The sequence below is a fragment of the Phalangium opilio genome, unplaced genomic scaffold (genome assembly GCF_054372755.1).
Source record: "Phalangium opilio isolate 3A_F unplaced genomic scaffold, DU_Popi_V2 ptg000362l_1, whole genome shotgun sequence".
NCBI classification, from domain to species: Eukaryota; Metazoa; Arthropoda; class Arachnida; order Opiliones; family Phalangiidae; genus Phalangium; species Phalangium opilio.
In genome coordinates this window covers 432,979-455,483 of record NW_028324231.1, presented here as the reverse complement: position 1 = coordinate 455,483, position 22,505 = coordinate 432,979, and the positions used below count along the sequence as shown (strand labels likewise).

At 39.9% G+C, this 22,505-nt stretch overlaps 3 protein-coding genes, 1 long non-coding RNA gene and 1 pseudogene across 14 annotated transcripts in view; 4 read left to right on the top strand and 1 right to left on the bottom strand.

The window, feature by feature from the left end:
* The window catches only part of LOC149597314 (uncharacterized), a 79,544-nt gene that overhangs the window by 28,241 nt on the left and 28,798 nt on the right, over nt 1-22,505 (top strand). The gene's annotated exons all lie outside the window — the stretch shown is intronic.
* On the top strand, nt 1,339-4,297 carry LOC149597319 (uncharacterized). The gene is made up of 2 exons (XR_016379251.1): nt 1,339-2,243; nt 3,170-4,297. It is a non-coding gene; the product is annotated as an uncharacterized LOC149597319 (long non-coding RNA).
* Nucleotides 7,789-12,106, top strand: LOC149597318 (solute carrier family 35 member E3-like). 9 transcript variants are annotated; one of them, XM_089861036.1, is made up of 5 exons: nt 7,789-9,529; nt 10,688-10,797; nt 10,870-10,990; nt 11,053-11,208; nt 11,285-11,648. In XM_089861036.1, the coding sequence occupies exons 3-5, from the start codon at nt 10,874-10,876 to the stop codon at nt 11,399-11,401; spliced, it is 390 nt and encodes a 129-aa protein (XP_089717162.1). In that variant the 5' UTR covers nt 7,789-9,529; nt 10,688-10,797; nt 10,870-10,873; the 3' UTR covers nt 11,402-11,648. The 9 variants fall into 9 exon arrangements, 8 of the variants coding, with proteins under 8 accessions (XP_089717162.1, XP_089717160.1, XP_089717157.1 ...); XR_016379241.1 differs by lacking the exon at nt 7,789-9,529 and adding exons at nt 11,659-11,802; nt 11,894-12,106 and having other exon boundaries at nt 10,591-10,990; nt 11,285-11,367; XM_089861034.1 differs by having other exon boundaries at nt 10,688-10,990.
* On the bottom strand, nt 11,769-14,516 carry LOC149597317 (uncharacterized). Of its 2 annotated transcripts, XM_089861021.1 has the most exons (8): nt 14,401-14,516; nt 13,853-13,910; nt 13,428-13,731; nt 13,165-13,361; nt 12,818-13,084; nt 12,239-12,753; nt 12,108-12,148; nt 11,769-12,033 (listed from the first exon to the last, which is right to left on the bottom strand). In XM_089861021.1, exons 2-8 carry the CDS (start codon nt 13,894-13,896, stop codon nt 12,007-12,009), a joined length of 1,395 nt encoding a protein of 464 aa, XP_089717147.1. In that variant the 5' UTR covers nt 13,897-13,910; nt 14,401-14,516; the 3' UTR covers nt 11,769-12,006. The 2 variants fall into 2 exon arrangements, with proteins under 2 accessions (XP_089717147.1, XP_089717148.1); XM_089861022.1 differs by lacking the exon at nt 14,401-14,516 and having other exon boundaries at nt 12,329-12,753; nt 13,853-14,128.
* Nucleotides 14,320-21,375, top strand: LOC149597316 (membrane-associated protein Hem-like; annotated as a pseudogene). The gene is made up of 12 exons (XR_016379197.1): nt 14,320-14,350; nt 14,412-14,422; nt 14,534-14,680; nt 14,771-15,096; nt 16,067-16,295; nt 16,355-16,403; nt 17,096-17,165; nt 18,615-18,698; nt 18,767-18,823; nt 19,612-19,881; nt 20,935-21,108; nt 21,214-21,375. The product of XR_016379197.1 is annotated as a membrane-associated protein Hem-like (transcript).

The following is a 22,505-nucleotide window of genomic DNA, read 5'->3' as shown; positions in this document are numbered from 1 at the left end:
CCAAATTTGTCAAAATTTAGCTCTTCCATCGAGATAAAATTTAAAGATAGCGAAATTGCGGAGCTCGCTTCGCTCGCTCTGGAATTATTACACATAGGTTTTTCATTAAGTTTTGTTTTCGAAGTAATATCTGATAAGTATTTTTTTGAGAGTTTTATCACAGTTGGAGCTAAAATTGGTTTACATATGAGGATTTTTTGTACTATATTTCCTTTATATACAGCCTTTTTCTACCATAAAATCCTTTATTTCATATTTTCCTATGGTCCGTAGCCCTATCTTGGAACACTTTCTCAAACTTTTTAGAAAGTCAGATTTTTCAGTAACAAACAGGTTACTGAAGTGAACAAGCAGACCATTACAATAAGTTTGAACTATTGCCGATCGATTGCACCCATTTTCAGATTGCTAAGACGCGTACTTTTCCTACAAAATGGGTTTTAAAAAAGATCGATTTCAGCCCTAACTTGGAACAGTTCGTCCTAAATTGGAACGCCCCCGTCCTAAATTGGAACACCCCGTCCTAATTTGGAACACCCTAATTTGAATACGAAAATATCCGTGTTTTTGCAACTAATAATAAGCAAATATAATTTGTTAGCGATGCTACGACCATCTAGCGACCAACGCTTTCCATTTTATACCTCTACATATATTTTAAAGGGCACTGAGTGTCATCTGCTTAAAGCTTCAAAAAATGCCGGGAGTGTGGCGCGCTCCTGTAAGCCCAGCTTCTGGGCGGCAAAGTTTGAGGGAATACGACACATGTCGGCGATCCTACCCTATAGGTGCCGACTGTCCCGTGTCCGCCGGAGGTGACTTACCCCAATTCCACCTTCCGTCACCTCCCAAGTAAACCTCATTTCCTTCCCTGCTTATCCACATACGACCTAGCGGCCCCCGTCTGTGCTGGGCCGCGTAGGGTCTCCCGCTCCATTCTTCCTGGTGCTCAAGGCCTAACGGCTAAGCACTAGTGCTCGTAGCCCTTATGGAAAATTACATTGGAAACCAATTGGTTTCCAATGTAATTTTCCATAAGGGCTACGAGCACTAGTGCTTAGCCGTTAGGCCTTGAGCACCAGGAAGAATGGAGCGGGAGACCCTACGCGGCCCAGCACAGACGGGGGCCGCTAGGTCGTATGTGGATAAGCAGGGAAGGAAATGAGGTTTACTTGGGAGGTGACGGAAGGTGGAATTGGGGTAAGTCACCTCCGGCGGACACGGGACAGTCGGCACCTATAGGGTAGGATCGCCGACATGTGTCGTATTCCCTCAAACTTTGCCGCCCAGAAGCTGGGCTTACAGGAGCGCGCCACACTCCCGGCATTTTTTGAAGCTTTAAGCAGATGACACTCAGTGCCCTTTAAAATATATGTAGAGGTATAAAATGGAAAGCGTTGGTCGCTAGATGGTCGTAGCATCGCTAACAAATTATATTTGCTTATTATTAGTTGCAAAAACACGGATATTTTCGTATTCAAATTAGGGTGTTCCAAATTAGGACGGGGTGTTCCAATTTAGGACGGGGGCGTTCCAATTTAGGACGAACTGTTCCAAGTTAGGGCTGAAATCGATCTTTTTTAAAACCCATTTTGTAGGAAAAGTACGCGTCTTAGCAATCTGAAAATGGGTGCAATCGATCGGCAATAGTTCAAACTTATTGTAATGGTCTGCTTGTTCACTTCAGTAACCTGTTTGTTACTGAAAAATCTGACTTTCTAAAAAGTTTGAGAAAGTGTTCCAAGATAGGGCTACGGACCATAGGAAAATATGAAATAAAGGATTTTATGGTAGAAAAAGGCTGTATATAAAGGAAATATAGTACAAAAAATCCTCATATGTAAACCAATTTTAGCTCCAACTGTGATAAAACTCTCAAAAAAATACTTATCAGATATTACTTCGAAAACAAAACTTAATGAAAAACCTATGTGTAATAATTCCAGAGCGAGCGAAGCGAGCTCCGCAATTTCGCTATCTTTAAATTTTATCTCGATGGAAGAGCTAAATTTTGACAAATTTGGAATTTAACTATACGAAAACTTCGACTTTGTCAAGAGTATAGGATATAATAGGTCCTTTCATGAAATTATAAGATAATATGGGACAGGTTCAAATATATAGCATTTTATAGTAATTATAGGACCTCTGGGCTCCCTGCAATATAAAAAGGGTCCGTTTGGTTCGGCCCAAGACTACTGGAGAATTCGGTCGCTCCGTCCTCCTATTTGCGATGCCAAGTGGTTGGTATTAAAACATTTGCGCACCTCCGTTCTGAATATAGTCTTACTACTGCCATATGTATAGTAGAAATTGTTTATTAGCAGTTTAGGATATATATTCTCTATCGATGTAAATACAGACCTGATCGTAAATAGTGATAACTCTATTATTTCAACAACAAAAGGCCATTAATATGTTCCTTATAGGGTCAAAAGAGTGAGCGTGGGGGACCAGTCTCGGCCGACTCACAGTGGCACCCAAATGAATCGCAGCTTCCCAGAGGGGGCTGAGCCCCCTCTCATTTTTCCCCGTGGGGGCTCAGGCCCCCACTGCCCCCACATGATCGGCGCCCCTGCAACCTTAGGCACATTCGAATTTTTCTGTACTTTAGTTTCCCCTTTGGGGGTTTCAGAAAATTAACTATGCCAGTTTTCTAATAACACCCTATAAATGACACACACATCTTAAATCTTGAACTTAAGTTGTATAAAGGCCCGTTTTCAATCAACTTTTCCCAAGCTTTTCGCTGTGGATTTTTTGGGAACTTTTCACGGGCTTTCGAAGATAAAAAATCTTCAAAAAAATTAAAACGGAAAAGCTGAAACTCGAATCGTTTTCAAACAAGCTTCAAATGAATAAAAAAATTACAAGTGGGCAAAAGCTTAAAGAAAATGAGAAGCAAATATCAAACTCATTTAGATATCTGCTTCTCGAAGGTTTAAAGCCTGAAAAGACGAAAAGCTGAATTTGAAGCTTGTTTGACAACACCAAGATTTTTTGCTTTGGCTTTCCGCTGCTACTTTTGAAGCGAAAGCTTAATTTTTGTTCAAAAAAATCTTGATTGAAAACGCGCCTTAATATTTAGCCCCTTTAAAAGTACTCTTGTTGAACCCATCATCTGTCAACTACAAAAATTAATACACCTTGTCTTGCAAACCCGATTAAGGTTCGAACATGGACGAAAAGCAATGGGCGATAACATCAAAATGGTCCTGGTCGTTGATAAGGATGACCTTATTAGTATCACCATGGGCCCTGGTCGTTGATAAGGATGACCTTATCAGTATAACCATGGGCCCTGGTCGTTGATAAGGATGACCTTATCAGTATGACCATAGACCCTGGTCGTTGATAAGGATGACCTTATCAGTATGACCATAGACCCTGGTCGTTGATAAGGATGACCTTATCAGTATAACCATGGGCCCTGGTCGTTGATAAGGATGACCTTATCAGTATGACCATGGACCCTGGTCGTTGATAAGGATGACCTTATCAGTATGACCATGGACCCTGGTCGTTGATAAGGATGACCTTATCAGTATGACCATGGGCCCTGGTCGTTGATAAGGATGACCTTATCAGTATGACCATGGGCCCTGGTCGTTGATAAGGATGACCTCATCAGTATGACCATGGACCCTGGTCGTTGATAAGGATGACCTCATCAGTATGACCATGGGCCCTGGTCGTTGATAAGGATGACCTCATCAGTATGACCATGGGCCCTGGTCGTTGATAAGGATGACCTCATCAGTATGACCATGGGCCCTGGTCGTTGATAAGGATGACCTCATCAGTATGACCATGGGCCCTGGTCGTTGATAAGGATGACCTCATCAGTATGACCATGGGCCCTGGTCGTTGATAAGGATGACTGATGCAAACTATCACCATGGGCCCTGGTCGTTGATAAGGATGACTGATGCAAACTATCACCATGGGCCCTGGTCGTTGATAAGGATGACTGATGCAAACTATCACCATGGGCCCTGGTCGTTGATAAGGATGACTGATGCAAACTATCACCATGGGCCCTGGTCGTTGATAAGGATGACTGATGCAAACTATCACCATGGGCCCTGGTCGTTGATAAGGATGACTGATGCAAACTATCACCATGGGCCCTGGTCGTTGATAAGGATGACTGATGTAAACTATCACCATGGGCCCTGGTCGTTGATAAGGATGACTGATGTAAACTATCACCATGGGCCCTGGTCGTTGATAAGGATGACTGATGCAAACTACCCGCCACGGGCCTAGAACCCGGGTTGAAAAGATCGAAAGCTTAGTCAATCGAATATGAAAGATTAAAAAAGAATAAAGCAGAATACAACGAGAAAGGCCCGACAAGAACAAACAATCAAGATGTCCGTAGAACGCGAAAGACAACGACGCGAATTCAATGGAAAGATTGAAGATTTAAACTCTGATTTAAGCCTGTGAAACAATCAAGATGTCCGTAGAACGCGAAAGAAAAAAACGCGAATTCAATGGAAAGATTGAAGAATTGAACTCTCATTTACGCCTGTGAAACATCTCGAAACCCGCAACAAATCTGATCAGTTGAGAGAGCAACTTCCACTACCAACGCCTACTTGAGAGGCCCGCCCGACATGAAATTTCACCCGCCTCGCCTAAACCAAATAACCCCAAGCCCTAAAAGAGACCTTCGTTATAATGTAGCTTTTCTAGATTGTTAAGTCGTCGCAAAGTGGCGAAGTTGAATCGTCTTCCGAGACGCGACTTTCGCAACCGTCAACGTCGAAAGAATACCTAAAACTATAGCCAGTACTTCGCGAGATTCTTGCTGCGAGAATTTGCCCTCCCACGCCTTAAATGAATCTGGCGCGGAAAAATGTCCAATTTGCCACTTAAACCCTAAAACGGGAATGTTTTTACACGGCAAAACTTCGCATCAATACTGCTGTTACAAATGCGCCAAGATAATACAAAAATCGAGACAAACTTGCCCAGTTTGTCGTCGACCGATTAGCCGGGTGGCGAGAAACTTTTTCGTTTCGTCCTAACCTTGTCCAAAAATACCCTGACCACTTACGAATATATTTTTCGTTATTATAATAACGGCTTCTTTTTACCTCTCCGAGTGACGTATGTCACGGAGAGGTTCTGCAACGATCGTGTGTGTCTGTCTGTGTGTCTGTGTGTCTGTCTGTGTGTCTGTGTGTGTGTCTGTTGTTACACCCACGTGACCGCGTTCGCAGTTTCCAAATCGGAGCAAACGTGTTCGCCATTTCCGAACTGCTTTCACAGTCACGGAAATGGCTACTCTACTTGAGTTCTCACACCAACATCTTCTGGTCTTTGTCCATCCCACACGGACACCAGTCTGTACTTACTGGCTTCTAATCACCACTATCTTAAGGCCTTCGTCCATCCCACATGGACACCAGTCTGTACATACTGGCTTCTAACCACCACCATCTTCTGGTCTTTGTTTTTGTCCATCCCACATGGACACCAGTCTGTACTTACTGGCTTCTAACACCACCATCTTCAGGTCATTGTCCATCCCACATGGACACCAGTCTGCACACCTGGCTTCTACACCACCATCTTCTGGTCTTTGTTTTTGTCCATCCCACATGGACACCAGTCTGCACACCTGGCTTCTACACCACCATCTTCTGGTCTTTGTTTTTGTCCATCACACATGGACACCAGTCTGCACACCTGGCTTCTACTCCATCGTCATCGTTGGGTTTAAGACATTCGCAGCGATCAGCTAGGGTTACGAGAAACGTCTAGCCTCCCTAGGGTGGGTTGTCCACGATAGGTTTTCGCAATTGCGGTTGTTCTTGCTTTTAACTGTAGTTCGACACCCTTATATACTACCTATTTGATTAAGGCGAAGCAACCGGCGTATGCTTCATTTCAAACGCCAATATTAGTCAAGTCTCTCAAGAATGTTTAATTGTTCTTTTTTAAAACGATGTAACGTTCAATAAGGCGAATAACTAACGAAGAAAATATTAAATATTAATTATATTTATTTTAATATTTAAGATAATCTTGTTTCTCAATTCAAAATTAATACGGAAAGAGTTAAAAAGCAGTCTATGTTTTTGTCTGTGTGTGTCCGTCCGTTGTTACAGTAGTGCGCTGCGCTAGAAGTTCGTTTTGTTTTGATGTGTAAATGAATCCTACAGAACCATAATATTCCCTTTATCCTTAATATAAAGTGAATATGTGGAAATATTTTTCGTAATTATGATGTATTTAGTACTTTTGTAGCTTTAAAGCTCTATTTCATTTTGATATTCCAAAGTTGTTTTTAATATTATTATTTAAAATGGATGTTTATATAATACTTAAGCTATACTACATGTGTTTATAGCATAATCCTTTCTAAAGTGAATACAAGCACAACGCTACTATGTTGGTCAAATGAAATTTTATTTGTCAATAGGCCTAGTGAACCAAATAGTAAACGCTTGGGTTTGGTTTTCGTTTCTGTAATGCAGAGGCATTAACGGTTCAGAGTGAGCCGAAAGTTAAATACACTTTTAAATAATTAGGCTTAGATTATAAAATCATGGTGGAAATCTGGGCCGCGTTCAGCAGAGCCCAGCGCTATTAGCAGTGTCCTACATAACGGGATTTGGTTTTTGAATTTTGACGTCACGGTGCTAAGCGCTGAGCTAGCGCGGTCTTCAAAGAAAATAGTCGGCTCTTTGGATAACGTGACGTAAAACGCATAGTTCTAAGCTTGGCGAAAAAACCATGGAGGAATTAATACAAATAGCACTATGGGACTATAGCTATTTAATTGGCGTGAAACCAGTTAATCACGCGAGAATTTTAAAAGATATATTAGTTTCTAATTTTAATTATAAAAGTTGTTATCTATCTCTATAAATATGTTATCATACAATTTTTGTTAAGCCTTGGTACCTTGCACGCTTTATTGCGCTAGCGTCATTTATAAAACGCCGATGACCGGAGAAAAGCTATGACGACAGAGCTCACCGGTAAACATTTCCAAAATCCGCTGTCTTTTTTGGTGAGCTCTGCTGAACGCAGCCCAGACCAGTGAAAGGTCTGATCGTAATCGGATAATAGCTTCGTGTTTTCATGCTTTTTATGGTACGCATTTACTTTCAGTGTGTGTAGCCACAAATAAGCTTTGGTGTTATGTAACGTTAACAGTCATGTTGACAAACTACGAAAATCGTTGAGATGAAACGAAAGGATAGTGTTTACAATGCAACCCTGTTGTGAATATGGCTTTGAACATAGAGGCCATACAGTTGAGGAGTAGAAAATTGGGCCTTTACAAACACGTAAAGGTAATATCCCTCCAAAGTTTTATCTCTTCATTTCCCGTTTTTCCCCCATCGGATGATTTTAATGTGTACAAGTATATCATTATTGGATGTAAAATGTCGTCTGATTTACAGTATATTTGCTGTGCTTTGTATACTGCTTTAATATTTCATAGATTTTAACTTAAGAAACATTTCCATATCTGGGTAAATAAGTTTGTAAGTAGTCGTCTTGACTCGGAGAGGTAATATTTTGGTTTTCCCAACTTGTATTTATCTGTATTTTACTTTTTTTACGGATTATTATTTAAATTCTGTATTTTACTTTTTTTACGGATTATTATTTAAATTGTTAATTTTAAAGGTGAGCTGAGAAAACTTTGCAATAAAATTGATTACGAAATTAGGGAGTTTTTTTTTATTTTATTTTTCAAATCAATTGTCGTTACGGACGATGATCCGAATCTAAACGTTTGAATTGGTTTCATTTGTAAAGGGCGCTTAAAACCGTATTCTCTAATGTCGACATTTGGATCTACCGGCAAAACCTTTACTTAGTGTTTATTGGTCAATTCTTAGTAAAATGTTTTTTAGCCTTGGAATTTTGCGTGTCAATTTAATTTCCTTGCTATTGAACAGTAAGTGTCTTTAATTCATTTTTATGGCCCTAGGGAGAATCTCCCTAGTTTTTAGTTTAATTCTGTTTAGTGTTACGAAATATTTTTCAAAATACATTGAGAACAAGTCGGGAAAACCAAAATATTACCTCTCCGTGTCGAGAAGATTATATAACCTTAAGTATCCAATGAAAACGTCGACCTTTTTGCCCTCATCCTTTCCCGCGCTTTGCGCTTCCGCATTTCATCCTTACTCTCAACATTATCTTCCTCCATTTTACATATAAAAATTAAATACTCACAAAAAGAAGCGGCAAAAACCTGCTGGCTCTTTACAACCACTTAATTTGACTTAATATCCAATTTCCAACAACAATAATATACCGGTAGTTTAATTGACAACCTACTAGCATCGAAATTCTCATTAAGAATGGCTCCCGCGGATAAAAAACGGCAATTTTCAACTAGGTGGGCGTTATCTCATAAGATTTGAAAAATATCATTTGTCTTTTTTACCAATGCCTAACCGTTTGGATTTTTTAAAGCAGTCTTAGCACCAAAAAATATTTTTGAATGAGGATAAAAAAGGTCTGTCCTCTCGTAATTTTTTAAGCTTTTATCATGATTACTCTATACAACAGTAAGAAGGAGTATAAACCCATTAGTGGAAGCAGTATTTTTTTCCCAAAACAATCTCGCTTATGTTTATGCAATGAATGAAATATATCACAATGCACGGGCCTTGATAGATATAGGAGGCAATGAAGGAAATATATCGCATGCACGGGCCTTGGTAGATATAGGAGGCAATGATAATCTCTCTCTTTGCACGATAGGTTTATCTTTAATATTTAAATAAATATAATTATTTTTAATTATTTTAATCTTCAATAATTAACATTAATAATAGTTAAATCGTTTAAAATAAAGTTATACTTATTATCTTCTCAAACTTTGCTAATATTGACGTTTAAAGTGAAGGGTACCCCTCTTCCCGCTTTCTTCAAATTTTGGGGTATATATACGATTCGTTTCCATTATAATAGTAAGGAAAAACCGCAAATGCGAAAACCTTTGGTAGCGATCCTACCTTAGGGAGGCTAGACGTTTCTCGTAACCCTAGCTGATCGCCGCGTATATCCTAAAACCAAACGATGATAATGGAGTAGAAGCCAATGATACAGATTGGTGTCTATGTGGAATAGACGGAAGACCAGTGGATGGTGGTGTTAGAAGGCAGTGTAAGTGCAGACGGGTGTCAATGTGGGATTGACAAAGAACAGAAGATGGTGGCGATTAGAAGCCAGTATGTACAGACTGGTGTCCACGTGGAATGGACGAAGACCAGAAGATGGTGGTGATTAGCAGCCAGTAAGAACAGACTAGTGTCCGTGTGGTGTGGACAAAGACCAGAAGATTGGTGGTGTGAGAACTCAAGTAGAGGAGCCATTTCCGTGACTGTGAAAGCAGTTCGGAAATGGCGAACACGTTTGCTCCGATACGCAAACTGCGAACGCGGTCGCGTGGGTGTAACAACGGACAGACAGACAGACACACACACAGACACACAGACAGACACGGCCGTTACAGAACCTCTCCTGGACTACGTCACACGGAGAGGTAAAAACTGATGAAAACAAGTTGGGAAAACCAAAATATTACCTCTCCGTGTCAAGAAGATTATATAAACTTAAGTATCCAATAAAAACGTTATTATGTTTCTGAGTTGGGGTTTCCCATTTTTGTTGTTGTTTTGAAAAATATATCGCAATGCACGGGCCTTGATAGATATAGGAGGCAATGAATGAAATATATCACAATGCACGGGCCTTGATAGATATAGGAGGCAATGAATGAAATATATCACAATGCACGGGCCTTGATAGATATAGGAGGCAACGAAGGAAATATATCGCATGCACGGGCCTTGGTAGATATAGGAGGCAATGATAATCTCTCTCTTTGCACGAGAGGTTTATCTTTAATATTTAAATAAATATAATTATTTTTAATTATTTTAATCTTCAATAATTAACATTAATAATAGTTAAATCGTTTAAAATAAAGTTATACCTATTATCTTCTCAAACTTTGCTAATATTGACGTTTAAAGTGAAGGGTACCCCTCTTGCCCGCTTTTATCAAATTTGGGGTATATATACGATTCGTTTCCATTATAATAGTAAGGAAAAAGCGCAATTGCGAAAACCTTTGGTGGCGATCCCACCTTAGGGAGGCTAGACGTTTCTCGTAACCCTAGCTGATCGCCGCGTATATCCTAAAACCAAACGATGATAATGGAGTAGAAGCCAATGATACAGATTGGTGTCTATGTGGAATAGACGGAAGACCAGTGGATGGTGGTGTTAGAAGCCAGTGTAAGTGCAGACTGGTGTCAATGTTGGGATTGACAAAGAACAGAAGATGGTGGTGATTAGAAGCCAGTAAGAACAGACTGGTGTCCGTGTGGGATGGACGAAGACCAGAAGATGGTGGTGTGAGAACTCAAGTAGAGGAGCCATTTCCGTGACTGTAAAAGCAGTTCGGAAATGGCGAACACGTTTGCTCCGATACGCAAACTGCGAACGCGGTCACGTGGGTGTAACAACGGACAGACAGACACACAGACAGACAGACAGACAGACAGACACACAGACAGACAGACAGACACGGCCGTTACAGAACCTCTCCTGGACTACGTCACACGGAGAGGTAAAAAAAGTATCGAGAACACTTTAAGACTCAATAATGTCTATTAGAAAATTCCGTCGCTTCCAGGGTTGCCAGATTTCGCGCGCCGAATTATCGTACGAGGATTTGATTTGGATCGTATTTTAAAAATTGAGATCGTACGCAGGAAAAACAAGAGGAATAAGACCACTTTACAGGTTTTCCTATGCACCTATATTAACAGGTTGCTCGAAATGATTTCCAGTTCCACCCCCTTTCCTAATTTCCAGGGCTATGGAAAAATTTGTTTCTTCGAAAGTATTTTTAAACTCTTATTACGACATCAAATTTAACTTGACTGGAATGTTATTTGCTCTGAACGGAATCTTAATAACGTCCCTTTATCAAGTGGTAATTACGTTAATTAGCGGCGTTAATTATTGGTTTTCGTAATCAAACGAATGTCGTTTTAGTGGGTTGGCGAAAAGCAGAAAGAATTTCAAGTCAATTCGACGCAACTGTTGTATTATCAAGCTCCGTTATCGGCAGCCTTGCTCTTTCTAATAGTCCTAGTAATCGAGCAACCCTGGTTTTTGATTACGACCCACGAATGGTCCATCAGGGAATTTGTAAGATATTCATTTCAGTCTGAGAACCCGAAAGTTTCTAAGCCTAATTAACTTAACCTTGTCTTTTATTTGACAGATTTTTGTGGCCTCATCCTGCACAGTCGCCTTTGCCATTAATTTATCAATCTATTGGATTATTGGCAATACTTCCGCCGTTACGTATCCTTTATTTAGTATTCGTAACCCTAAATAGCTGAGAAACTAAGCCTTTGTTAACTAAAAAGGAAAGTGTGCCCTAAGCCTTTGTTAACTAAAAAGGAAAGTGTGCCCTAAACCTCTGTTAACTAAAAAGGAAAGTGTGCCCTAAGCCTCTGTTAACTAAAAAACGACCTTTGACCTAAACCCAACCAATTTCCAAAGCCTTAGTTTCCTGTAAGCCTTTGTTTAAAAAACTGAGCTAAGCCTCGGCCCGAGCATCTTTGACCTTAACGGGCGGGGGCGGTAATTTAGGCATAGCATAACGTGGTGGGGCAATTAAAATTCTGCCTGACTCTCCTGGGAGGATATCTCTTATTCGAGGAATCCATTCATTGGCTGCAATTTCTGGGAATAATGACGACTTTCTCGGGCGTTCTACTCTACAGCCACGCCAGGGTACAGCAACTGAATTGAACTTTTATTTGAACTGAACTAAACTATAATATGATATGATATGATATGATATACATCAACGGACGTATTTTAGCTTCGAGAGAACGAAAAAATAAAGCCGCCAATATCTATATTGGTAAATAAATCTTGACAAAACTAGTCCTGGACAAGAGAAGTGGTACCACCTTAATGGAACTGCAGGGGCTTCTAAGGACCAAAATATCCCGCGGAATCCTGTCAAATTATTACGCGTACCCATGTATTATTATTATCATTATTAATTAATTATTAAAGAAAAGCGTGCTTACATCCTTGGTGGGCTCTTCATCACTTTCTTCAGATTTATCTTCTGCCAAAATTTAAAATATATATATGATACAGGATTAAAGGTAGACTAGGGAAGCGGGACGGGACTTAAGAATGGCTCGACCCCACTTACCCTCAAAATGGCGGAAAACGGGACGCAAATTGGAGCTCCGCCGCCGAGAAGTTGTCCGCCATTTTGAGGGAAAGGGGGGGCATTGTTTACCTCGGGGAACCAAGGTATAGTTCAATATATAAGTTGAGCCACAGGGATCGGAAGAAGCATATCGGTTCCTCGCTTGAATCAAGCAGGTTTTCTTGGCGGGTGGTTCGCCACCTCCAGGGGGGCTTCTCCTCTTGCCACTTGTTGTTATCCCTCTTTTGGCTTTTCCTCCTCCTCGAGGAGCGTTCAGATCTTTGGGGGGACACAAACGAATCCTGGGTCCTCGAAATCCCAGCGCCCTTTGAGTAACAGGAGGGGCCGGCCAGACGCCCTTCATTTGAGTCGCCGCCGAATTCTCAATGCATTGGCGTTTCTCGTCAAAGGTCATCTTACGCAGAATGTCGCGGATCGCCTTGTTGTTATCTTCCGAGTTACGGTGGAAGGTTCCAAGTTCCGTTTGCAAGGTTTCCAAGTTTCCAGTCACGTCCCTTTAAATACATACATTCGATTACAATTGCTCCTTCCATCTTGGGTCATGGGTCAAGATCTTACTCGTTCAAAGTGACGATATCGGAGCTCATTTGAGGTAAATCATTTTCGATTGGTTTCAACAACTCCGGTTTAAAGAAGGATTTGAAAAATTGGAACATTTTCCCTACGAACTCGAACATTCCGCGCTCAAAGACTTCGGCGGAATTTCGAGCGGAATTGTTGCTTTCCAGAATCATTTTTAAAACGCTGACGATTTCGCCGTTTCTTTCCCGCACCTCTTCCGTCAAATTTTCGAGTTTACAAGCGACTTCTTCCAGTTTGGATTCTCTTTAAGACGCCAACCAACAAAATAATTAAGAAACCCGTGTGGGCCTAGCTCTAGCTTTAGTATAAGCCCGGAATAATACCTTTCGGGGCGCAAATATTCGCGCAAAGCCTTAACGCGGTCGTAATCCGCGTTGTTATTAAATCCAACGTTAGAGTTTACGGCTGTGCTATGAGAAGGTCCATTGCTGGTTACCATCAACGCGTTGCGCGGACGCGTGTCGTAGTTATTATTACCGCAAAAAGTGTTTTTAATTCGTCCAAAGATTGACGAAGCGCTCTGTCAAATTAAACAGTAGCTTATTTAATCCCCGCCTGTCCCTGTCCAGTATAATGGTCAACGTACCTTGGTAGACTCTGATGAATTCTTCGACGCTTTCGTCTTATCCACGTTTTTTATCTCTGGTTGTTGGCGAAAAACGGAGCCACATTGGGGGAACAAACCAATTGATTGTTGATGACGAGGAGCCGGTACGACAAAGCCATCTTGATCACGTGGCAATTGAGAATTATAAGAGTTATAGCGTGGCGATAGCATATCCTGAGAGTTTTCAGTTTGAGACTGAGTGCTTTCGGTAGATTGCTGAGAAAAATCCCCTAAAAGTTCCTGAGAATCCGGTTGAATTGACCAGCGCCTCTTCTTGTTGTTACTAAAACGACATATTAGACCCTAGTGTTAAGCCTAATGTTGGTTCAAATTCGCTAAGCCTTGGGCCTGCCCTTTATAATACACCACTATCCTTATTTATATAAAAAATAAACAATATATACCTTGGATTCGAAACATCCCTTTTAGGGATTTTTCTTTGATACATCTTTGAAACTCGAACTAGAATTAATTCCAATTACGTTTAATTAAAATTGGCCCAAGAAAACACTAACGACGTCCTAAAACGCAGAAATCGTGACTCCGGGCTTTTTCAAAGATGAAGTCACCTGACCCGAGTCTCCCAACCAATCAAGACGGCTGTTTCTACAACCGACTTGCGCTCCTGCGCACGCACATATAGTTTACGCAACTTCCTTTCGTCTGTCGCCGTGTGAGTTTAGGGTTACCAATTTACGATTCCACCAAAATTTAATGAAAAACTGCTTTTTTTAATCGTAATTAAGTTGAAGAACATAATTGAGGTGTTAAAGTTACCGTATTTTACCAAGTGTTATAATTTTATTCAGTATCAAATTATAAATTACGATTAAAACTTGGGGGGAAAAAGGTATTTTTACCAAGGCTTAAGATGCCGGCGACTTTGGAAAGCTATTTAAATCGTAAGCTTATTAAATTTAAAATTTAAATGATTAATACTAATTAAAATTACCTTAAATGCAGATACGATATCCGTAATTACCGCGGATGGAAGAAATATTGTGGGGCAAAATTGAAGAATAGCACCTGCTCTTCCAAACTTAATAAATCATGTTTGGAAGAGCAGGGGCTATTCTTAAAAATAGCCTGGTATGTTAACGCGGATTTATAACATCAAAAAAGCCTGCGGTGATAGCAAGTCCAAGCCGTCTTTCTTATCGGATAAAAGTTTGGAATCGGCCATAAAGCACGTCATCAGGAGGTTTCCTAATGTCGATTCTAGAGGAACGAGCGTAAGTTTTTCCGTTTTTCCGTACCCCCATTGCGTCTACTCGTGTATTTGTCCGTATTAAAGTTACCCCTGCCCGATTTTCGACTTACAGAGTCAGCTTAGCGCTGTTTATAGTATTCGGCAGGATATTATGAAGTCTCTTTCTCTCTATTATTACACGTTCGTTGATCTGTTAGATTTTAAGGATCACGTTTGTGAACTTTTAACGACTATGGATGCTTGTCAAGTGCAGTTAGATATAGTGAGGAGACAAATATTTTTAATTAACCGAGTTGTAAGGGAAGGGTTAACGAAGGGGTTATTCTTTGAATTTAGTCTGACCTACGTTTCATTGATGATACTTTTATCTCAAGTAGAAGATAGAAAAGCCGTTTTAGGCCTCTTTAACACTGCCCACGAAATGACGCACGGTCAAAGGTTAGTCCCCGACTTATTATAGAAGTTAAATTCAGGGTTGCTACGCGTCAGGGATAACCTGGAAAAGTCAGGGAATTTTAAAAAAAGATTAGGGAAAGTCAGGGAATTTAAAATAAAGGTTAGGGAAAGTCAGGGAATTTTAAAGAAAGGTTAAGGAAAGTCAGGGAATTTTAAAAAAGGTTAAGGAAAGTCAGGGAATTTAAAAATGGGCCGGAAAAGTCAGGGAATTTGATTTTAGTGGGTGCAATTTGTGGGGAAAAGTCTTTATTGAAAGAGTAATGAAAGTTTCTCTTCCTCATCCTCTCTTCTTAACACAGGGTGAGGGCCAAACTTTACAGTTTAGCTCGCACATTCAAAATACACAGTTTTTTTCAATAAATGTCATATATTTTACCCTTCATATTATTGGTTAGCTCGGGTTGGGTTATGTGAGGTCGGGTTGGGTCGGGTCGGGTTAGGTGAGGTCGGGTTGGGTTATGTTCAGTTCAGTTAAGTTAAGTTAGGTTATATTTTTAGATATTTTATGGTATTTGGTGGCTATGAAGAAGAACTGGTCGGGTGGTTTTTATGCTCATGAAAATATCGATTAAAATAGGTTCTGCGACTTAAATGTAATTAATTATCAAATAATTAACCACCAAGATATGATATTTATTGGAAAAACTGTATTTTGAATGTGCTATGATCTAACCGGCTGTTGTCGGTTATTTATAGTTAAAATGTTTCTTAATCATTTTGGTGCAACAAATACATTGGATATAAACTTAATGTAGATCGAGTTTATTGAATTATAAGCACCACTTAAAACAAAGTGCTGTAAACATTTAAATTTTCGGCCTAAAAAGGTCAGGGAAAATCTGAGGAGAAAAGGTCAGGGAAAACTTGGGAAAGTCAGGGAATTTGGTTCTGAAAATTCCGTGGCAACCCTGTTGTATTTAATGTGTCTAATTTGCGATTATTGTCGCCGCAGCGATAGTAGCTTTCCCCGCCTTGGTCAGCTAATAGTAGACTACGACCCTCCCATGAAGAAGTTATCGGAAGAGTTCATCCCTCACGCCAAGTTATTATTCCAAGCCATTATGTCTCTGCAACAAGTTTTCCCGCGTAAAAACGTCACGGCTGATGATTGGGGGAAAGGGCAAATGTTAAATTTAGTCGCCAATCCGGCTCAAATGCTCAATCCGGCTCAGACTGACACGGTAATCAAAAAGAGTTAAACACAACATTTGAGAGCCCAAGACTTATTGAAATGTTTTAGATATCTTGCGAGTATTTGTCATTGGAGGCCATGGAAAGGTGGATCATATGTAAGTTACAGGGAGCCCAGCAGCGCTCCTATTATTCCTATAATATCCTATATTTTTGAACCAGTCCTCTATTATCCTATAATTTCACCTAAAGGTCCTATAATATCCTATATTTTTGAACCAGTCCTATATTATCCTATAATTTCACCTAAAGGTCCTATAATATCCTATATTTTTGCCTTGGTAGTCAAAGTTTTCGTATAGTTCCTCTGAATTTTCCAAGTAAAATCCAATTCTACAAGAGATACGGGGATGTCCTTTGAGTATGTTATAGTCCAATTTGCTCCCCATCCAACCGTACTAAAAACATAGGGCTACGACAAACAGGGGCCGAGTAATTAAGCAAAATGTTCGTGAACATACCACCCTCCATAGGATTAACATTGCAGTATATTTGGAGGCTCATAACTCTGGTTCTATTAGAGATACGGGGATGTCCTTCGAATATGTTATAGTCCAATTTGTTACTTTTTATTTTTTGAGATTTTTCTACATAGTTTAAGCCCTAAAATTGTATTATGTACGAGCATTTTTAGTCCTATATTTTCCTATAAAAACACAGGCGTTTTTTCTCCTATAAAATCCTACAATAATTCCGGAAATAAATTCCTATATTTCCTGGGCTCCCTGATTAATTAAAGCGAAATTTAAGTTTAAACCTGTTGATTGACGTTAATGTTAATCCCATTTTGTCGGTTTGATGTTGATTCACCAATCTTTATCGACTCCCCAAGCGGCCGATCTCTTTTCCAAGGCGTTAAGGCTCCCGTCCCATTAGACCGAATCCCGTTGGATCGAAAGTCCCATTAGACCGAATCCCATTAGATCGAATGTCCCATTGAACCGAATCCCATTGGACCGAAAACGCCAAATGTGCGGGTTAATTTTCATACTTTGACGGGTTCTTTTTCTTAAGATTGGCATTTCAATGTCTTAAATATATTTTTTAAGCTGGTTATATTCTGAAATATATATAAATACTGCAAAAGCTACACGTAGAATGCCGATCCTTGAAGCTCGATAATGACGCTGGGAAACCTCCGAAACCAGCGAAAACAAAATTTCTTCAGTTCAACGAAAGGTACAACAATGCTGTAAAAAAATATCAAGCCGCCATTGAAAATCCCAAAGAATGTAAAATCAGTGCCGCGACGAAATTACTGGATGCCATATCATCAAATATTGTAACGGATGTTTAAAAATTTTGAATGGAATGTAACAAATATTCATAAAGGAAATAAAAATTAATAACTGGAATGATATAATTGAGACTAATTCTTTAACCTAACCAAACCTAACCTTACCTAACCTAACCAGATCTAACCTGACCTAACCTGACCTAACCTAACCTAACCTAACCAGATCTAACCTAACCTAACCTAACCTAACCTAACCTAACCTAACCTAACCTAACCTAACCTAACCTAACCTAACCTAACCTAACCTAACCTAACCTAACCTAACCTAACCTAACCTAACCTAACCTAACCTAACCTAACCTAACCTAACCTAACCTAACCTAACCTAACCTAACCTAACCTAACCTAACCTAACCTAACCTAACCTAACCTAACCTAACCTAACCTAACCTAACCTAACCTAACCTAACCTAACCTAACCTAACCTAACCTAACCTAACCTAACCTAACCTAACCTAACCTAACCTAACCTAACCTAACCTAACCTAACCTAACCTAACCTAACCTAACCTAACCTAACCTAACCTAACCTAACCTAACCTAACCTAACCTAACCTAACCTAACCTAACCTAACCTAACCTAACCTAACCTAACCTAACCTAACCTAACCTAACCTAACCTAACCTAACCTAACCGTAAGGCAGATGCAACTAATTTAGTTTATAATGACTTTAGTATGCAAACACACGAATGTTAGTATTACGAAACTTACTTTTCCTTTCGAGGATTCGATCCAGGGTCTGTCGATTGATGGTCCGATACTCTTCCACTAGGCCACGGTGAGACGGAAACCACCATTGCTTAATTAACTTTTGACGAAGAATTATAAAACACTAACAACAGATAACATTTCTGATAAAAAATTCCCAATAGACAGAAACCGCCCAACGGGCTTGATTGAGAAAAGCAATACTTAAAATTACGATTTATTGGGAATCGGTTTAACGGGATTCGATTTATTGGGATTTCGGTTTAACGGGATTCGGCGTAATGGGACAACTCCGCGTTAAGCGGAGGATGGGTGGTCACTCTGTTTCGAGACGAAGTCATTTTAATACATTCCTATATCCAACAATTCTTCGAAGGAATTAAAGGGTTAGTTTTAAAATATTATTTTTAATTGAAATAAAACTTGAAAGAAAAATTTCATCCGCTTCTTTTAGTTACAACAAAAAGTCTGCCGAAATCAAAGAATCCTACAATTACGTTTTACAAACTGCGTAAGACGCCTTAAAATAGTTTTTATTTTAATTTAGATTATTTTTAAGAGTCGTTAAAATTAATTAATTTCTTTCTTTCTTTATTTCCTTCTTTATTTCCTTCCTTCTTTCTTTCTTTCTCTCTTTCTTTCTTTCCTTCTCTCCTTTCTCTCCATCCTTCTTTCTTTCTTTCCTTCTCTCCTTCTTTCTCTCCATCCTTCTTTCTTTCTTTCCTTCTCTCCTTCTTTCTCTCCATCCTTCTTTATTTCTTTCTCTCTTTCTTTCTTTCCTTCTCTCCTTCCTTCCTTCCTTCCTTCTTTCCTTCCTTCCTTCCTTCCTTCCTTCTTTCCTTCCTTCCTTCCTTCCTTCTTTCTTTCCTTCTTTCTTTCTTTCCTTCTCTCCTTCCTTCTTTCCTTCTTTCCTTCCTTCCTTCTTTCTTTCTTTCCTTCTCTCCTTCCTTCCTTCTTTCCTTCCTTCCTTACTTCCTTCTTTCTTTCCTTCTTTCTTTCTTTCCTTCTCTCCTTCCTTCCTTCTTTCCTTCTCTCCTTCCTTCTTTCTTTCTTTCTTTCCTTCTCTCCTTCCTTCCTTCCTTCCTTCCTTCCTTCCTTCCTTCCTTCCTTCCTTCCTTCCTTCTTTCCTTCCTTCCTTCCTTCCTTCTTTCCTTCCTTCCTTCCTTCCTTCCTTCCTTCTTTCCTTCTTTCTTTCCTTCCTTCCTTCCTTCTTTCCTTCCTTCCTTCTTTCCTTCCTTTCCTTCCTTCCTTCTCTCCTTCCTTTCCTTCCTTCTTTCTTTCTTTTTTTATGGTTGTTAGGACACTGGTCCATCGAGAGAGGCGAAAATTCCTCAGGACTGCCTTGAAAGAATTGGGCTTTGGGCTTAATCTTGACTGATCAACCGGGACTTTTGGGGCCCAAAGCTTTGTTGGTTTTCATGGGACTCGCTCTAGCCAGAGACGAGATCCATTGGCTACTGAGACATTCGGAAAATTTGCCGCCCCGCCAAGCCAAAGGACGCAGTCAGGTCGAAGATTTAGTCGATCGGCAGCTGCCCGAGCTTCTGTTCCACATTGAAGAACTCAGAGGTAAAAAATATCTCGAAATCATTCAATACCCCTTCGTAAACCAGACCTCGTAAACCAGACCTTGTTCAGGGTTCAAACAAACCTCAGGGAATAAATTCAGGGAAATAAATAGTTGACAAAAACCTCAGGGAAAATTCAGGGAAATATCCGCGTCAAACAGGGGCCGAGTAATTAAGCAAAATGTTCGTAAACAAACAACCCCTCCATAGGAATAGCGTCACACCCAACTTTGCAAGCTCGTAACTCTGTGTCTATTAGAGTTACGGGGATCTCCTTTGGATATGTTATAGTCCAATTTGTCCCCCATCTAACCATACTTAAAACTTTGGGCTCCGACAAACAGGGGCCGAGTAATTAAGCAAAATGCTCGTCAACTTGGTTATCGTCTCACTTATTGTTATTATGTTACTTTTGATTTTTAACCTTGAACTTTGTAGGCTCATAACTCTTGTTCTATTGGAGCTACGGGGATCTCCTTTGGATATGTTATAGTACTCTTTGCTCCCCATACAAGGATACTTTAAACTTGAGGCTACCTCATTATCGTCGTCAACTTATTTTTTGTCTCACTTATTGTTATTAGGTTACTTTTGATTTTTGAGAAAATACTTTGCAGGCTCGTAACTCTGTTTCTACTAGAGATGGGGGGATGTCCTTTGAGTATGTTATAGTCCGATTCGTCCCCCATCCAACCATACTAAAACCTTAGGGCTACGACAAACAGGGGCCGAGTAATTAAGCGAAATGTTCACTAACATACCCCCCTCCGTAGGATTAACATTACACTATACTTTGGAGGTTCGTAACTCGTGTTCTATTAGAGATATTGGGATGTCCTTTGAGTATGTTATAGTCCTATTCAACCCGCCCCCTCCTTCGTCTCCTTCGTTAACATTTGCACCATAGGATACTCCATATGGGGGGAAAAAACCTGTAAAATTCAGGGGGAAGTATATGGGGGAAAAACCTCATGGAAATTTATTTTTTGAACCCTTTTGTTCCGATAGGAATATCCTCCAAATAAAGCTGCATTTATTTATTTATCTCTTGTAGCCTTAGTCAGAAAGTACAATCAAGTGATTCAAAGATACTACGTTCAATATCTGTACGGATATGACGCCCTGATGTTGAATGATTTGATTCAAAATGTCTCCGTCATGCCTGAAGACGACTCCGACATTCTCTCCTCCGTTTATAACACCGTGGCTAATCTTAGTGTCAAGCAAAGTGAGTAATCCTTCCTTCCTTCCTTCTTTCTTTCTTTCTTTCTTTCTTTCTTTCTTTCTTTCTTCGTTTCTAGACTGGTTAAGTTTCGTTTCTTCCGGATTTTAGTTGAAGAGAATGAAGTATTTGACTTCAGAGGATTGAGACTCGATTGGTTTCGTTTGCAGGTACTTATATAAAATCAGTTTGAACTGAACTGAACTGATTAATTAATATATATTGTTGTTATATTTAAATGTGTTATTATTCGCTTTCGCGTCTTTTTTTTTTGTCTTAAAATGCGCTTTCAATTTAATTCAAGGGTTTAATGGTACGCTGACGCCTCTCTCTTATCTATCTCTTTCACTTTCCCTTGAAATTTCAACTTTTATTCTATTTTAAAGGGAAAGTTCGGGTGATGTAACTCGTTGCTGCTTTTTCTAAAAATAATCGGAATTAATTATTAAAATAAGTCATCTTTAATTACACTAAATAATTAGTGTTTAATTGGTCTTGAAAACCATGATGACTACCGCGTATGCCGCCTTTGCTTTACTGGCGTCTGCTAGCCAGAACCTCTTACCCCTACGGGATTGGTTGAATTCTCACACAGCCCACTCGATCACGTGCCTAAGAGGTCCGATTTAGCGGCGCGGTACTCCTCGGTTTTTAAAACTTATTAAATGCTAATTATCATTTGTAATCAGTTACGTTATTCAGGGTTCATACAAACCTGGGAAAACAGGGAAAACCTCAGGGAAAAATCAGGGAAATAAATAGTTGACAAAAATCTCATGGAAAATTTAGGGAAATTGTCGAATTTTTTGTAAAATTCAGGGAATTCGTGGAAATTTCCGCGTCAAATAGGGGCCGAGTAATTAAGCAAAATGTTCGTGAACATACCCCCCCCCCTCCATAGGATTAACATTACACCCAACTTTGGAGGCTTATAACTCCGGTTCTGTTATAGATACCCGGATGTCCTTTGAGTATGTCGTAGTCCTATTTGTCCCCTTTCCAAGGATTATTAAAACTTAGGGCTACGACAAACAGGGGCCGAGTAATTAAGGAAAATGTTCATAACCACCACACCCTCCGTCACACCCAACTTTCGAGGATCGTAACTCTGGTTCTACTAGAGATACGGGGATGTCCTTTGAGTATGTCATAGTCCAATTTGTCCCCTTTCCAACGATACTAAGAACATAGGGCTACGACAAACAGGGGCCGAGATATTAAGCAAAACCTAAACAAACCCCCCTCCATAGGATTAACATTACACCCAACTTTGGAGGCTTATAACTCCGGTTCTGTTATAGATACCCGGATGTCCTTTGAGTATGTCGTAGTCCTCTTTGTCCCCTTTCCAAGGATACTTAAAACTTAGGGCTACGACAAACAGGGGCCGAGTAATTAAGGAA

Excerpts from the sequence above, each read along its gene's own strand:
- LOC149597318 (XM_089861036.1), top strand. The coding sequence starts at position 10,874 with ATGGAAAAATTTGTTTCTTCGAAAGTATTTTTAAACTCTTATTACGAC. Across the intron at positions 10,991-11,052 it reads TAACGTCCCTTTATCAAGTG|TGGGTTGGCGAAAAGCAGAA; the intron begins GTAATTACGTTA and ends ATGTCGTTTTAG. Across the intron at positions 11,209-11,284 it reads AATGGTCCATCAGGGAATTT|ATTTTTGTGGCCTCATCCTG; the intron begins GTAAGATATTCA and ends TTTATTTGACAG.
- LOC149597317 (XM_089861021.1), bottom strand. The coding sequence starts at position 13,896 with ATGTATCAAAGAAAAATCCCTAAAAGGGATGTTTCGAATCCAAG. Across the intron at positions 13,732-13,852 it reads AGGGATGTTTCGAATCCAAG|TAACAACAAGAAGAGGCGCT; the intron begins GTATATATTGTT and ends ATGTCGTTTTAG. Across the intron at positions 12,034-12,107 it reads ATGAAGAGCCCACCAAGGAT|GATTCCGCGGGATATTTTGG; the intron begins GTAAGCACGCTT and ends ATAATTTGACAG.